Below are 16,390 nucleotides of genomic sequence, written 5' to 3'. Positions count from 1 at the left end.
TTTTGAAAAGCCATTTCTAAATAAAATGTATGATTAGATGTTATTTGGTATATAAGGAATGGTACAAGTTTATCACCTGAGAACACAAATTGAGGCTGTCATGTTGATGTATGCTGGATTGTTCCAGTTTTACAGCACACAGATGAGGTCTCTCTGTTACGACTGAGGTTCCACTCTCCTGAAGGGTGAAACCACGCGCCGCTGAATGTCATTTTTCACATCCGTGCATAAAAAAATGCACACATACCATAAAAGCATTTATGTGACAGTCCTGAATGTCAGTGTTGACATACGGTAACAAGGCTTGGAGGACAACTGTGTTGCCGATAGGCAAATGTCACCACAATTAAAGCTTTTACAGAGGGAATCTGAAGGTCTGCGGGGTCTGTGTCCTTTCTGTTGCCGAAGAAAAGATCGTTTTGTGCATTTTCCCTGTTTGGGCCGAGGATCTCTTCTCCCAGGAAGCACACATCCATTTCAGATTTGAACTTTAAGGTGTATTTATTATTCCATTAGTAGGTAAGCAGAAAGCAAATGGCCAATTTTCTCTTGCATTATTGATAAAGTGTTTGCATTATGCGAGCAGACGGTCTAACGGACGACTTGACCGCACAGCTACTTTGCTATTTGTGACCGCATGCCAAAAGCATGTGCAAGAGCCCTTGACCCTTATCTCTGTTCCGTTGGTGTGTGTGTGAGAGTGTGTGTGTGTGTGTGTGAATAAGTGAGGGGGGTCTCCACTTCTTATCAGTTTGTCCGTTATATTCTTGGCTCCAGTGGTTGGGCAAACTGCCTTGTATGGAGAAAGGAAGAGGTGCTCTAGGGCCCGCGCTGTGTCCCACTGACCCACAATGCACTGGGACTGTATAAAAGAACTCCAGACGGCGAGTGCGAGGTCAGTAGCTTTGGGTGACCCACTTCTCTTAGAGTATATTGTCAGCGTTTACACTGAGGAGGCTTAACGGAAACCCCATTCGAAAAAGACTCTTGTTTTCTGAGGCGAGGGAGTATTAAGAGAGCAAGAGTGTTTTCAAAGTGTGTGTGTGTGTGTGTGTATACCCTCCGCTATGTCGTCTCTGACTTCTTCCAGCTGCCGATCCTCCTCTTCCTCGTCGTACCGCTCGTCGGCCCGCTACAGCGCCTCCAGCTCGTACCGCTCGGAGGGCTCCAGCGGGGGGTCGGCCGACTCTCTGGACCCCCTGTTTGAGCCCTTTCTGGACCCGGCCGATCCCCACGGCCTGTTCGGAGAGGAGGGCCCCGGGGGGGCGCTCTGCCTGGCCCCCTTCAGCCGACACAGCAGATCCTCCTATGGACACACCGGTAAGTGGAGCACAGAGGAGAGAGTGATATAGATATAACCATGATAGATATAACCATGTTTACAGCTCAGAAAACCTGATTTAGTGCTGATTCGCTCTTTAAACCCACAATATGCAACTTGTCGCCTTGAGGCTTGCCAGTCGCTCCCTCCTCCCCCTCAGCGGGTCAAGTTCCCGCCCCAACATTTGTCACTCATATCGATGAGCTGTCTGCCTTGAAGCAGCATCTAGCCTGAGGCGGAGGTAAGCTGCATCTGCAAAGTCCCCACGGGCGATGAAGCAGACGCAGAACGCAGCCAATCTGCAATAAAAAAAAAAGCAGCTGTTCACACTGTTTTGGAACACGTCTTGTTTGCTGCACGTTTAGCTTCACTGTACTTTATTTTCTTACTGCTTTCCTCCATTGTTGTTGTTGCTTTCACTTCCCTGCTCTGTGGCTGCTAGTCTCACCTAGGTCCGATTTTGACAAAACTTGGAGGGATGATGCATTTTGGCGCTGTGTTCCAGAATTTAAATAAAAATACACTGATTGGTATAATTAAAGGTCACAATTTAAAAATTTGAAAGGCCATAACTGCTACACCACTGGTCCAATTTTGATGAAAGCTGGAGGGATGATGCATCTTGTTGCTGATTGGCCCAAGGGATGCCTGCATCATTAATGGAGGATGACATATTTACTTGTTTAGTTGCATACTGTAGTGCAGCTTTAACCTTTATTTATTCAGATAGATGGTAACTACTTTCCCCACCCCCATTTACCTAGTCTTGGGATTTGAACTTGCGACCTTTACACAGTCACGGTCTGCTTCTCCAGCCTCTACGCGATCTATTTTACCTAATTACCAGTGAAGATCAATAACGTTTCCATCGGGGCTGCAAGGCAGAGAAGCAGCGCACAGTCTCAGTGATTTAGGTGATGAAAGAGCAGAGAGGGTGATGGCAGGAACGACTGATGGTCCGGCCAGAAAGTACAGCAGAAAAGCAGCACTGATAATTCACATTACAGTGCAGGTTAGTTAAAAGAAGTGAAGAAAAAGACCTGCGGCTCAGTATAGAGGTAATGAGCCAGAGCCGTAAGATCTCCTCTGCACTGTGGAAAACAGTCCTTATGGCTCCAGACATCGTCTAGTGGGCCACATAAAGCACTAATAGCAAGGTGAAAAAATGGCGTTGGCTAAAAAAGTCACAGTAAAATAAAACACAAGAGCTTTTACATCCATAAAGGGCTTAATATGAAGCATTTAGGGGAGGCTGGGAGTTCTGACACTCCATAAAACGGTAACGATGGCACTAAAAGAATGGGTCTGTAACCTGTGTGACGCTGCTGGCAGACCAAAACATAATCAATAATCTGATTCAAACTTAAACATTTCGATTTCTGTATTCCAGCGCTGCGTTAAAATGAGTAACATGGCTGATAATTGAGCAAAACTTGAAAAAATATCCCAACTAATGGACAAGAAGAGACTGTTTGGCTCCTGTATGTCTCTCTCTGGTGAAAGGCTTTCTCCAGACTGGCAGTAAAAAACTTTTACAACCCAAACAGAGGCTTCGATCTGACATGGCTGTGAATGGCTTGGTGTTCCAGTCGGGGCATAAAGCACAAATACGACTGAACAATAAAGTTTGGTTTAATTCATATCTCGTTTTGCCAAAATATATGTCTTTGGAATATAGTCAGTAGAATACAGCGTTTGGGTTAGATTTATTTCATTCTGCATTTATTTCTTTTTTTTTTTTTTTTTAGATATTTTCTCAATTTCATGTTTTTTTCTTCTTTTTGTCAGTAGTTTGTCACCTTCATAATGGTGTAAATCATATTTTTCATACTTCTCATACATTTTTACTTAATATGTTCCTCAACATGGTGGAATTGTCGATTACATTACGTTTAACCCCCCCTATTTGCTGCATTCTTATTTATTTTATTTGCTGTATCCTCTTACTAACCCACTTTCCCCACCATAAATACATTTTCATCTCATTTTATTGTATTAGTATGATATCTACTAAAAATACATTTCATAAACACAATGATCATGTTGCTGGAGGTTTTCTCCTCACCACGCCCCTGGTGACCGTGCTGCTGTTCCCCTGCAGGGCCTGCGGGTGGCGCTGTGCCGGGCCGTCCGAGCGGGACGGGGGCGGTGCGCTCGCTGGGAGACAGCTACTACATGTCGGCTGACATCCGCCAGTTCGAACCGCACGACGTAGTGGTGATGGCCTACAACCACCATGTCGTCATTCATGCCGAGAAGGTGTGTGTGTGTGTGTGCAATGTGCGTAGGTGTGAGTGATAATTAGCGGAGGTGTGTGTCTGTGTTCGCAAAGGTGTGATTTCATATGTGAACACTCCACATGTGTGTGTTTTCAGGCGAGCATCAGTCAGGTTTTACCACAAACTTACTCATATCTAGGATTGGACTGATATTGGTTTTTGAAGGCCGATACCGATATTTTTGAAAGCCGATATTTTGTGCCAGTATTCAAAATCGTTACATTTGACCATTTTCTTGCCAAAAAATGATACGTTTCCCCCAGGATTTTCTTCTTGTCAGGGTGGAAAAGCCTCTGAAACAGCATTTAGACCATCATGGGACACTAAAACTCTCCACTGAACCCCAGGATAATACCACCAGCTACTCTCCTTTATCTCCTGCAGCCTTTACCCGCTGTCAAAAGTTTGATGTTAATCATTCGTAAAAGGTGAGAGAGTGGAGGAGGAGGGAAGAAAAGCTTCTGCTGAGGGGGGTGGAGGATCGTTTACAGGGAGGTCAGCGGAGAAATTGGCAAAAAATCCACATCCATTCAACTTGCCTTACAGCGCGTCTGCAGAGGAAAGCAGTCGGTCTTCATCTCCCTCGCCTCTCCTCACTCTCCCTTTGCCTCTGATTTTTTTCCTTCTTCTTCTCTCTCCACCGGCGGAGCAGCGCTGACCTCTCTTTCACTGCTTCTCACCCTCTCTTCTCGCCCTCGCGCCTCCCTCGGCCCCGTTGCTCTTCTCACTTTCTCCTCCCTCCCTCCCTCCCATGCTCGGTGACCTTTCTTTTCATCATCTTTTCTTCCCTCCGTTTACCCCTCTCTGACTTCTCTCTTACGCCTCCCTCATCTCCCCATCCTTCGCTACTTTCAAGCTGTTCTTCGGCAACTCCATCCTTTCTAACTTTCTCTCTCTGTCCTCCAGGTACTAGACGATGGGAGCGTCAGCGACACGTTTACCCATAAGTCCCTGTTCCCGGAGGACATGGACCCCCTGTCGGTCAGCGGGACCCTTAACCCCGACGGCATCCTGGTGGTCAGCGTCCGCCGGGCCCCCGCACTGGGTGGGCTGGAGCCCCTGGGTGCCCCCACCTACTCTACTGAAGCTCACCTTTGACCTCTGGCCTTTCAGCTCTTCTCACTGTCTTTCAGTTTTTCAGTCTTTTCTATCTTGTGTTGTAGTGTTGTAAGTAGGGTTTGACTGATATATTGGGTTGATATCGGCCAGCCAATGTCATCTACTTCTGATATGATGCTTTTTTTATTATTATGTATGATTATATGCAAGAATATGTTTATCATTTATTATTCTGGGGTTCAATGGAGAGTTTTAGTGTCCCATGATGGTCTAAATGCAGATGAAGATCTTGAATATTGGCACAAAATATTGATTATTGATAGCTTAAAAAACAAACAAACATAACAGTCAAACCCTAGTTGTAAGTATTCAGTATGGTCTGTGAATGGGGAGTTACTTTTATATTGTAATGAAATGAACTTTGCACAATTAAAAAATAAATAAATAATAGTACTTTCTGAGAGCTTATTCATTAGTGGCATTTATTTATTTTTAATGTGACATACATACTGTAGAACACTGAAACCTGAAAAATACCTAGAAATGCATCCTTAATTCACAAGGAAGGTAAACCTTCCTAAACTCAGTTTACCCAACTTATCTACTTTTTTTCGCAGGGGTGGGACTCGAGTCACATGACTTGAGTCACAGTTTTAATTGCTTGAGACTTGACTTAACTTGGGACTTGACTCTGACTTGTACTTTGATGACTTGAAAAGTCTTGACTTGAGATCTTGTGTTTGTGTAAATGACTTAGATTGAAAGTGATGAGATTTGTTCCAGCAGACGACTGAATTTAAATTCTGTTTTCTGAATTTGTATGGAATGATTGAATTTATTGAAGTTGAAACTGATTATAGAAATCAAACTCATGATGCTCTTACCAAGTTTTTATTATATTAAAACCATATTGCATTGAACAGTCCTAGATATTTAGTTTTCTTTAAGATATTAAATTGATACTGGACTCTTGATTTGTTCTGACTTGACTTGCTGTTCTACATTTAGACTTGAGACTTGACATTACTGACATGGACTTGACTTGGTGTTCTGCTTTTAGACTTGAGACTTGACTTGAGACTTGTGCCTCAAGACCTGAGACTGACTTGGGACTTGAGCAAAGTTGACTTGGTTGCATCTCTCATCGTAAATGGTATCAAACTCATGGAAGTTGTATGAAAATTTGGACTTTTGTGGGAAAAATCATGCATGAAAATATCATTGTTTTTGTTCATAGTGGTGGATGTTTACCTTATGATGATTACCGCCTGGAGGTGAGAGTTTACTCTGCTTTATATTTACCACTACATCTCTGCTCAGAAGGCATAACCAAAGAGTGCAAGAGTCCTGTTAGCAGCTAAATCAAGCTGGTGAGCATCAGCTAATATTTCAAGTCAACAGAGCTGTGATTGTAATTGCGCCACCCAGTCTGTTACTTGGTGTGTGTGTGGGAGCGTTAACCTCACCTCAAAGAGCCTCTCCTTCAAGTTGAATGAAAGCAAGTTGGCAGATTTGAGGTAAGTGTGTGTTTCTCTTCATGAATAAATGAGTGGATATTACCGGCGTCGGCTCCGACAACATGCAAACACTTGTCCCGAGCCATGGAGCCGACAAAGCCCAGGATCATAATTGGGCTGACGTGTGGCTTTAAACAGAGGCAAAATGAAATCTCATGCCTGTCATAACTCATCTGCTTTACCTGTCTCTGCTTGTGACTATGGCCTGTACACACTCTTGCTTACAGGCACACACACACACACACACACATTTGTATTACTAATCCTGTGGGGACCCTCACTGACTACACTCATTCCCTAAACCCTAACCTTAACCCTCACCACTACATGCCTAACCTTAACCTTTACCATAACCTAAACTTAATCCTAACCCTAAACCCAAGGACTAACCATAAACTAATATTCAATATTAGAGGCATAGAGCAGGATTTCCCCCCTTGAAATAGCATAAACTCATCCAAAAATGATCCTACTCAATCATTACTGATGTGGCCCATGTGTTGTCTGTCTGTGGCAGTGTGTGTGTCTGCAGAGAGCCTTGCCTTCTGCCTGGATTTTCTTATTTCTGAATGTTCGGGACGTTTCTGGGTGTCAACGTTTTGGCAGTGGGTGTGTCCCCCTGCAACCAAAACCAGCTAGCCGCGTATGAGGTTACTTTTGTGTCTTTATTATGCAATCAAATGAATCCTGTCAGTTTTCAGGCTATTTTCGTGGCTCATTCAAATGAATTGGAAGTAAAAATCTGAACGCTACAAACTCGTCCAGCTGCATCCTTGGTGATTAGTTTATATTCTGGTCTTCATGGTGGTCAAGTGCCAAATAACTCCCATGTTAAAACTAAGTGGAACATTGCTTTAAGTCCCCTAATTTAACCCTAACCCTTATCCTAACCTGAACCTAATCCTACTGTAATCCTAACTCTAATCTTAACCCAAATGATAGCCCATTGTAAAGAAAGGGAGCAGCAAATTGTCCTCACTTTGAAGAATTCCCCTCATGTTTCTATCCCTTTTGCAGACATTTGGTCCTCATATGGATAGAAGTACAAGAACACACACACACACACACACACACACACACACACAGAGTAAACCAGAGTGGAGTTGTCTGCTATGAGAGTTCCTTCAGAGGCCTGTCTGTCTGCACCTCTTACCAGCAATTACATCAATCAGTCTCCCACTGCGACAAGCACTTCCTACACTCTGGCTGTTACTGCAAGTCAGGAAGACTTTTACAGTGACACCTTCATTTAATATTCATCAGATCGAGGGCCGCGTCAGCGCAGACAGATGGCGCTCTGCTCAACACCGCTCAGCGCTGTTTTGACAAGACTTTCTTACCTCATCCACCGCAATACGGGTGAGGGATTGCAGCGGCGTTTAATGAGGACATATTGAAGATAGAGGAAAGATGTCATGGGAGTTTTGTCTTTGTATTACTCATGCTTGACTTTTCTATCTCCGTCTCACACACACACACACACACACACACACATTGCAAATGATGCTCATTTCTCCATCGCTCACACACGGCTACCACTTCTCATCTCCATGACACACACACTTTGCCAACATTTCTCATCTCTTCATACACAGACACACACATACACACACACACACACACAAGCATACTGCTTACAATTCTCATCTGTTCATGAACACACATGCTCTCTCAGCCAACTGGAACACACACACACACACATGAATGAACTCGTTTAGCTAATTAAGCTTTTACCATTACACCCTCCACCCATTACAGTCCAGATGCTCTGTTCTCATTCACAGAATGAAAAACATCAGAATGTGTGTATGTGTGTGTGTGTGTGTGTGTGTCACGAGTGAGTGAGATCCAGAGGGAGAGGGAAAAAAAACACTATTCGGAGCCTTCGCAGTCAAGAAAAAATGTTCACAAGTGTGTGGTCGCAGTTTATTCCCAAACCATCAGCTGCAATAAATACTCCCAATAGGGAAGCACAAGCAGGGATGACACAATAATGTTCAAATTAGTTCAGTTTATTCTAATTAAGCAATAACATACGAGAGGGAGTGCTGTATTGTGGTTATTGGCACAGTGTGCGCAAGTTGCACAGCACTACCTCAAGTATTTCATTGCTTTTATGCAACGTTTACAACATTTTTTCAATAGTTTCAAATACTAGGTGACTTTGCACGTTGGCGGCCCCAAATGGCAGCAAATGGTAACTGTTTGAATTTTGCTGATTTCAATACCCAGAAATCCTGTAAGGTGACGTCAGTAAACTGCACACAGCTCACTAATGTTTACCAACCGGCCGCTCTGTGATGCTTTATACCAAAGGAAACCAAAGAGACGAGAGAGGAAAATGATCTAACGTTGGTGAGTCCAGCTTTCTGGCTCACTGCTGTATAGGAGACAGTTTGGGTCTTTCTCGGTTTATTCTTGTATGCTACATGAGGCATTTGATGTAATATCTAATGGCCGAAGTACGATTCCTCAAGGTGATTAAAGATGAAAGATTTCCAGGTGAGGATGCATCAGGAGGGTGAGAACGAGAATCAACGGGAAGCCCCGAGATTCATTGCGAGAATGCGAGAACGATGCGTCACGTCTAAACAGCGCCAGAGTCTACAGCACAGAGCCGGTTGAAACAGATGGCAAAACACACACCTGTGTGTCTTACGTGATTGCACGACGTCAAGCACACAGTCCATCTCAATCTGTGAAGATGCGTTCTCTGTGCTCACCTTCCTGAGGAGTTTGTTCTCCACAAGGACACGAGTATCGACTTGGGATTCTTGGATTTGAGAAACAGCTCTTGTGTTTCACTCTTAAATTCTGTTTCGTCAATTCCTGTGAATGGGGAAAATTTCACACCCAACAACAGAACTGAATTTGGCCAAATAGGGTGATTCTACGGTGTCTCAACTAGTGGGAATGGGACGCTCTTCTCTGTTGTAGCCGCACTTTGTGATTTAGGCTGATAAGACGGGTGTATTTTTACATTAAAATCTTGAGTAGTGCAACTTTATACAAGCTTTGGTTTTTTATTTCATAACTGCATTTTGGCCCTCCACCGACACAAAAATAGTTCCCTGCTGCTAAGAAATGCTAAGAAACAAGAACATACTTAAGAACATCCTTGTTTGCTTCATTCTTGCTTCACCAAGGCGGAGTGATACCATTCAAGTTTTATGGAAGAACTTTGTATATGCGCCTCTCTTCCAATCACAAACATGTTGTATAAAGCATTTTGTTCTTAATACTTTGTGCTGACAGAAGCTTTAGCCTAAAATGAACTCATCTGAACGTTGCTGTGGCATTGCTGTGTGCGCCTCCCCATTGGGAGTATCAGAGGAAGAAAACAACAACTCTCCTGCTGCTTCCCAGCTGTTACTGTGGGGGACGCAGAGGACGGACAGGGAGAGGACAGGAGAGACAGCTGCAGAATAACAGAGGAGGTCCAAGAGGGAAAAAAAAGATATTTCCTTCTATATGAAAAAAGAGAGATGATTGTGAAACAAGTGATGCAGAAACGGACTCCACAAAATGGTGACAAACCCTCTCCCGGGACACCCCGGTGGCTCACTGAGTAGAGTCCTCCCCTCTCTCTCTCCCATACCTTCCTGTCTCTCTCTCACACTATCACTGTCAATAAAGCATAAAGATGTCTAAAAAATAAATCTTAAAAAAACAAAAAAACAAACCCTCTCCCACGAATACTCATTTGTTAAAATCTCCTTTATTCATCCCTGATATACAAAACATTGTTTTATTTGTTTGTGTGAAAAATAGCTCTGGATTTTGTTCAGTTCCGTCTGGTTTGGCCCTCACGGCTCGCCGTAGCGGGGGCCTACTGTATGTACAATGTATAGTCCCTAAGGAGTGGATAAAAGATGACCCTCAACAACTGACGCGGGGATCAGGTCTTATCAAGGCCCCTCACACTGTAGGTTATAGGGCAGAGGGGACCGTGACAAAACTGACTCGGCATCAGTGCTTAAGGAGACTTCTAGAAGAGCGCCAGCTACAGTCCAAGCAGCAGGATCCACAAAAGAGCCTTTTAAGACCAAGCGGGGTCAGGTTTCCCAAAGCCGGAGTGAGGAGAGCGGGTCGTTTCTCTTGCCGAACGACGATTAAGCCAGACCTAAAAGTGCAAAAGAGTGTCTTCATGTGAATTTTGTTGCTTCATGCAATTGCCTGATTCTCCTGTGGAGGTGATGGCGAAGAGAACAGAGAAGCGCTTTCACCAAGGCGTTTGGGAAACCTCCCCCCCCACCCCCACCCCCCTTATACAAACGCCATCGTACAAACAGTCCGTCTTCATCACACACGAGCTCCTGTGTGCGCGTCGGTTCTCCTCGTATACATACATCTTTTTACACTTTTCAGGTTTCTTTACAAAAATAAGGTTATCTCGCATTCATGTCAAGTCATCAATTAAAACTGGGTTACAAAGTGAGATGAACAATCATTATTGCACAAATTGATTACCTACGGATAGATCATTCATAAAAAAACAGAAACAGAACAAAACAAGAAAAATCACAACTTCTACTTCGATTAATACAGACTAATAAATATGCACCTGCCTTGGTCTATATCTATCTGGTAGCAAATGAGATGAGAAAGGCTGAAATGTCGCCGGTGAGGAAGAGAGGCTCTGGCTAGAAGGCAGAATAATGAAAATCGATGAAAAGCAAAAACAAATGAACAGAACCAAATCAGACGAGTGGATCTCAGTCGGTCCCTGGGGCTAGCAGCTGGGGGGGACGGGGGGGGGGGGGGGGGACGATGACAGGTTGCCATGGTGATAATTGCACACCGCGCTAATGCATCATCCACCCCGTGTATATGTGTGTGTGTGTGTGTGTGTGTGTGTGTAAAAGTGCCTTGTCTACATGCATATGTGTACGACTAGAAAGCCAAATCCGAAGACTTGGGTGGCGATTGCTTAATCCCATTGATAAAGAAGAGGAGTGGATGCAGGCACTTGTGGAATGAACATGTCTTCAACATTACAAAAAGAAATATTGGCCCATATCATTATTATTATTTTTTACATCAAGTAGCCATAGCCAGCCTTCACTCCGTTAGTGTTAGTTGCACTGTATAAATGAAATAGAAATGTAGTAGAAACATAGTAGAAATGTTTCAGTCACTGTAAAGGATAAAAACATAAAGGACAACATGAAAATCAAACTTCATAAAAATCAAACATGGGGAAAAAAAAGTCACCAATATAACAAATAACATAACACAGGCCCCCAAAATGTCTTTCAAAAAGAGCATAGTCAACAATGTAGGATCAGTTAGACATTAAATTATGATCTTATATTACAGCCACGATGTTAAATATATTAATCTGCACGTCTATGTTCGCAAACCCAGAAACCCCTCCCCGTTCAAAATTAGGCAATGATTAAAGCTCATTGGATAAATGGAACATGCCAATCAAAGTGGAATCTTAATCCGACACTAAAGATACAAAATAAGAGGCTAAAAACATTTATATAACATGTATAACACACAGGCACATGATGACACTGTCGGAATATAACAATACACATCATCATTCACGCTTCCCATATCGTTTCTCATCAAACTTGTGTTTTTGGTCATAAATTTGGATTATATATTAAAAGAAATTGCAGCTTTCAAAGTCACATGCACTCCTTCATGCAAAGCCATGCTGTTTTACGTGTGTGTGTTTTACTTTCAGTGGCGAGTAGCAAGACAACACACCACCAAAAGTAAAATCCATGCAATGCATCCAATCGGCTGAAATGACAATGACGTTTGCATGAGTGCGTATTTAAGGCATCCGAACAGTAGAGCAATTCTCTGAGCGTTAGTAGACATCCTCACATGGTCAAAAACAACAACAACAAAAAAAATACAAAAAAGGAGTGTGTCTTGAAGGAAGTGTTTCAGGTCAGTCAGTAGCCCACATAAGTAGAGAGGAAGAAGGAAAGAAATGGAGGGGCGGAAGAGAGGGAAAACAAATCAATGCCTTTCTGTCGATAAGCAGGGAGCGCGCGGACGAGCCTCAAGCATTATGGCAGACATCGTGAATTATTAAATACACAGTACTTAGCAATACCATATCTGTCATGTCAGACTACTTGCTGAATCAGAAGCCATTCTGACATTAAATCATTAATGGCTCGAATCCCCAGTTTGACCATCTAAGGAGCACTGAATGGTAGCTGGAGTTATGATTTGAACTTGCAATAGTAATTTGGATGGATTTTGCAGTGTGTATTAATGGTCAAGCTAAATCTCTGTCTGCTCCCTATTGGTCAGTTATGGATTTCCTTTAGTGTTTCCCCATTGGTCAGTCTCGCCGGGCTAGGCTTCAGGTCATTCGGGCAATTGGTCCGCATTAATCAACCCGATCCTGCCCGGATATCGTCAGCAAGCGCCGCACTGCGAATGCTGAGGGAAGTTCGATGCTGTAAAACCAAGCGTTAGCCTCAGCCCTCGGACCCTTACGTCACACAGCCGGTGGGGGCTAGTGTGTCTCGGGCAGTAATGGAGGTTAGCCAACGCGGCGATCAAAGACAGATTGATGAAAACGCCCAGAGCGGCCGGTTAGGTAATGATGTCTTCATTCTTTTCGGTCGTCCATTTGCCCGTTCCTTCCTTCCCTCCCTCCCTCCCTCCCTCGCTTCCCATCCTCTCCATCCGCCCCTGCGTTCTCTGTAACGGTTATTAAGAGCTATATTTAGAGGAGAAGGAGAAAACCTCGTCTCTCGGAGCGTGCGGCCTCAGTCTTGTTTGCGTGGGCGCTTGAGTGTGTGTGTGTCTTTGTACTGTAAGGCTGCAGCTATGAAAGGAGTGTACGCCATGAAAGGGCCACGTTCGCCCCTACAGACAGGCATGTCCGCTTGCATAGACTATTCTCTCAGCTCGACCATCTACACTAGCAGTGTGGAGATGAGAAGAAAAGGATAAACAATGAGGAATAGTGGTAGAGAATTGAAGCAAACACAAGAAAATACAGAAAACTAAGGCAACCGTCCCCGTGTGAGTCCAATGCTTGTCAATGGGACGAACCACGAAAGTGTATTTTACAAAGAAATGGCACCGTGCCGCGTTCCAGTTCCACCCAGGCCACCTGATCAGATGGCAATAAAATAATCACAGAGCTGAAATGCTAAGACTGAAATGTGTTCAAAAAGGCAATTCAAAAAAAAAAATCCTACAAAGAAATAGTCGTTTTGCTACCTCCCTCGTCCGAGTACATGCACACCCACACATTCTCTCCATTCATACACTCACACTTACAGTACACGCAGGTGTAATTTGTTCTTCTTGCCACTGCTGAATTTCTTAATGCAAATGGAAGACTCATTAAAAAGGAAACTTTTGCAGGTCCCGTCGATTCACACTTTGATCGCGAACAATTTTGAACAAACCAAGATAGACGAGCCAAACAAAGTCTGATTAAAAACAAAGTTACATCCCTTTTTTTTAAGATTTAACCTATTCCCAGTCCACCATTTGTGAAGATCCCCCCCCAGTTAAACTCTTTTTTATTTTGGCGCCCATCCACAACCACAATCGCTCCGCTGTGGGTTCCCAAGGTCAAGTGGAGAGCAGGGCACAGGTCAAGTTGTGTTCAATCCTCCCGCGGAGTGTCTGGCTTGGTCAGTGCAAGGCTCCTGGAGAAAAACACCTGGTAGTTCGTGAAGCAAGGGCAGGGAGGGTGGAAAGAAAGAGGGATGGAAGTAGAGGAGTAAGGGAGAGAGAGGCGTTGCGAGGAGGCTGGAGGAGTAAGTAGAAGAGAACTCTTTTTTTTTTTTTTTTTTCCAGAATTAAATATCGATCCAAGCCCTGAGGATTTTTGCATGTTTGTGGCTTTTGCGGGGGTTGAAGAAAAGAACATTCGCCGCCGCCGCCGCCGCCTCCTCCTCCTCCTCCTCCTCCTCTTCCTCCACCTGCTCTTTCTACTTTCCCCCCTCACTGGGACTTCTCGTCGGAGTCGGAGGGGACGTGTTCGCGGGGCAGCGACATGCTCTTGTGGCGGTCCCACAGCTTGTGGAGCTCGGTGGCTTCGTTCTCGCTGCTGCTGGTGCCGCTGTCCCGGAAGCTGGCCAGAGGGGGGCGCACCTTCACGCCCTTCACCGTCACCGAGCCCTCGATGGCCTTGCGAAGCTGGAAGGAGGAAGACCAGAGAGTTAGGAAGGAACATTTGGATGGAAAGAAAGAAAGGAACTATGACCACCAATGTTTTCTTGTGGCATAAAGAATCCAAGTCCAGGCAGGAAGATGGTTTTTAACATCTAAACCCACTCTGATTAAAGGCTTTTAACATTCAAACCCACGACAGCCTGGACTTTGATTTTTTATGCCACTAGAACATGCAGACTAGAACTTTCTTTCTTTCTTTCCAGTACAATTCCTGGCCTCCAGTAACACATGGTTGTTTGAATATACCTGCAGCACTCCTAGAATTTTCTCATCTTTGAAACATTTGGATAGGTTTAGACATAACATATCGCTGTTGTCGCTGTTGTTATTTTCACATTTTCATTTCAATTGAAGCATTACATGGTTCCTCTATGGGTTGAGAACATTCTCCAACCTCTTCAGATTGAGAAACCCAATCATACCCAATTGGGAAAACTCAAAATACGTTGTGATCAAGCTAAAATCGTGGCTGTTTTTCTTAGTTCCTCTAAAGTTGACATTAGGAGATACAGTTTTTGCTTGACATTGTCGATATGCTACTTGGTAGACACTTTTATTCAAAGTGCCTCAGTGTGCTGTGACTGCAGAGAGTTTTTGCACGTGTGGTCTGAGTGGGAATGGAACCGCTAACCCTGACAGTTCAATGGCCTTGCTGTACAGGACTATGTCAGTAATTTATAATTTGATGCGCAGGCACAGTCTCAAAAGCCATTTTCTATTTTACACCAGAGTCTATTCTACAAAATAGAATGGAGGGGATGGTCAGGATCAGAGGGCAGGGTCACTGGAAAAAAAGAGACTTAGACTTTTGATGCTCTTTAATGAAACATCTCGCATCGAAAGAAGAGAGTAAAAAATAACTATAAGCTTATTAAACTCAGTAGCTCTCACAGCAGCCACCCACATGCACACACAGCAGCAACAAAAGTATATCAAAAATGTATTTCCATACATTCAGTAAGACATGCTCCTCCCACAGTACACATATTGCATTCTGCATCCCCTAAACATTCATAAAAGTGATAATATTATGTGTACTCCACCCTATCGAGGGAAGAGACAATTCCTTTCACAATTACCACTGCATCTATATCAGCCAAATAGCTGACTTGGCCTCGCCAAACAGAAAATACATTTTACTACCTTTTTTGGAAGGAGGGAGGTAACGGGCGAGAGAAAGAATGAAGGAGACTTTGGGGAATCATAACAAACTTCCTCTGCTCAATGTGTTTGATATTTAGAAGATTGAAAAAAAAAAAACTTTAGAAAACTGGGCTAGTGCAGACAATACAACACAGTTATAGTTTCTGCACAGTCTGACAACCCATTTGTGGTTTTGCAAGCTACAGCTAGATGAAATCAATTTCAAAACTCATTGCAAAAGTGCAATTATCAGCTATGATCCGTGTCAGACCGGGTTGTAAACTGTGACCAAAAAGTCCAAACCTTTTGGTAGATAAGAAATGTATTTCGAACAGTATACATCCAAAACACAAACAAAACTAAGATTTTTCCTCAGATGTTGTCATGAGAATACAAAGATATAGGAGACGGACTAGTTCTTTCTGAATAGGAGAAGATGATGATTGGCATCGTCTGAAAATTCACAGCTAAGGTGTGAATTTGTAGTTAAGATTCATAGTTAAGGTTAAATCTTGATGCACACAGTGCTGTGGGAAAAAATCAAATGTCAAACAACAAATTAGATCCAATCCTTTCCAAGCTCTCTGGCAATATTTCTTATGGATGAGGCTAGATTTGTGATTTGGTCTAACGCCAGGACCATGCTTAATGTGCTGAAGGCGTTGCTCTCCGATGGAAGTTCATTCATTTCAAATGAGTGAATCTGTCACCTCTGCATCGTTCTTGTGCAGGTGCGCCATGTTGTTTTTGGCCTGTATTTTGCTGCATCGCCGGGAAGCTTTCATGAATCAGAGTTTAACCAAAAAATAAATGAAAATGAATGCTGTAATAGTACAATCAATAAAGATAGAAAATAACATGAACACCATTGTAAATTCCCGCACACACAGGATCACCCC

At 43.5% G+C, this 16,390-nt stretch overlaps 2 protein-coding genes across 2 annotated transcripts in view; one reads left to right on the top strand and one right to left on the bottom strand.

The window, feature by feature from the left end:
- Window positions 1-1,067: 1,067 nt before the first annotated feature.
- On the top strand, window positions 1,068-4,698 carry LOC139927476 (uncharacterized). The gene is made up of 3 exons (XM_071919626.2): window positions 1,068-1,320; window positions 3,423-3,580; window positions 4,507-4,698. Exons 1-3 carry the CDS (start codon window positions 1,068-1,070, stop codon window positions 4,696-4,698), a joined length of 603 nt encoding a protein of 200 aa, XP_071775727.2.
- A 9,419-nt stretch (window positions 4,699-14,117) lies between these two features.
- The window catches only part of LOC139927477 (chloride channel protein 2-like), a 136,641-nt gene continuing 134,368 nt past the window's right edge, over window positions 14,118-16,390 (bottom strand). Inside the window, exon 24 of the mRNA XM_078284085.1 lies at window positions 14,118-14,312. Within this exon, the coding sequence (XP_078140211.1) occupies window positions 14,118-14,312 (195 nt within the window). The remainder of the gene's footprint in view (window positions 14,313-16,390) is intronic.

Source organism: Centroberyx gerrardi, chromosome 6 (assembly GCF_048128805.1).
Source record: "Centroberyx gerrardi isolate f3 chromosome 6, fCenGer3.hap1.cur.20231027, whole genome shotgun sequence".
Classification (NCBI taxonomy): domain Eukaryota; kingdom Metazoa; phylum Chordata; class Actinopteri; order Beryciformes; family Berycidae; genus Centroberyx; species Centroberyx gerrardi.
The sequence above is the reverse complement of the archived record's forward strand: the minus strand, read 5'-3'. Positions and strand labels throughout refer to the sequence as shown.

What these genes read in the sequence shown, in the direction of transcription:
- LOC139927476 (XM_071919626.2), top strand. Translation starts at nt 1,068, where the DNA reads ATGTCGTCTCTGACTTCTTCCAGCTGCCGATCCTCCTCTTCCTCGTCG. An exon ending in ATCCTCCTATGGACACACCG is followed by an intron (nt 1,321 to 3,422) that starts GTAAGTGGAGCA and finishes GTTCCCCTGCAG; the next exon opens with GGCCTGCGGGTGGCGCTGTG. An exon ending in TCGTCATTCATGCCGAGAAG is followed by an intron (nt 3,581 to 4,506) that starts GTGTGTGTGTGT and finishes TCTGTCCTCCAG; the next exon opens with GTACTAGACGATGGGAGCGT.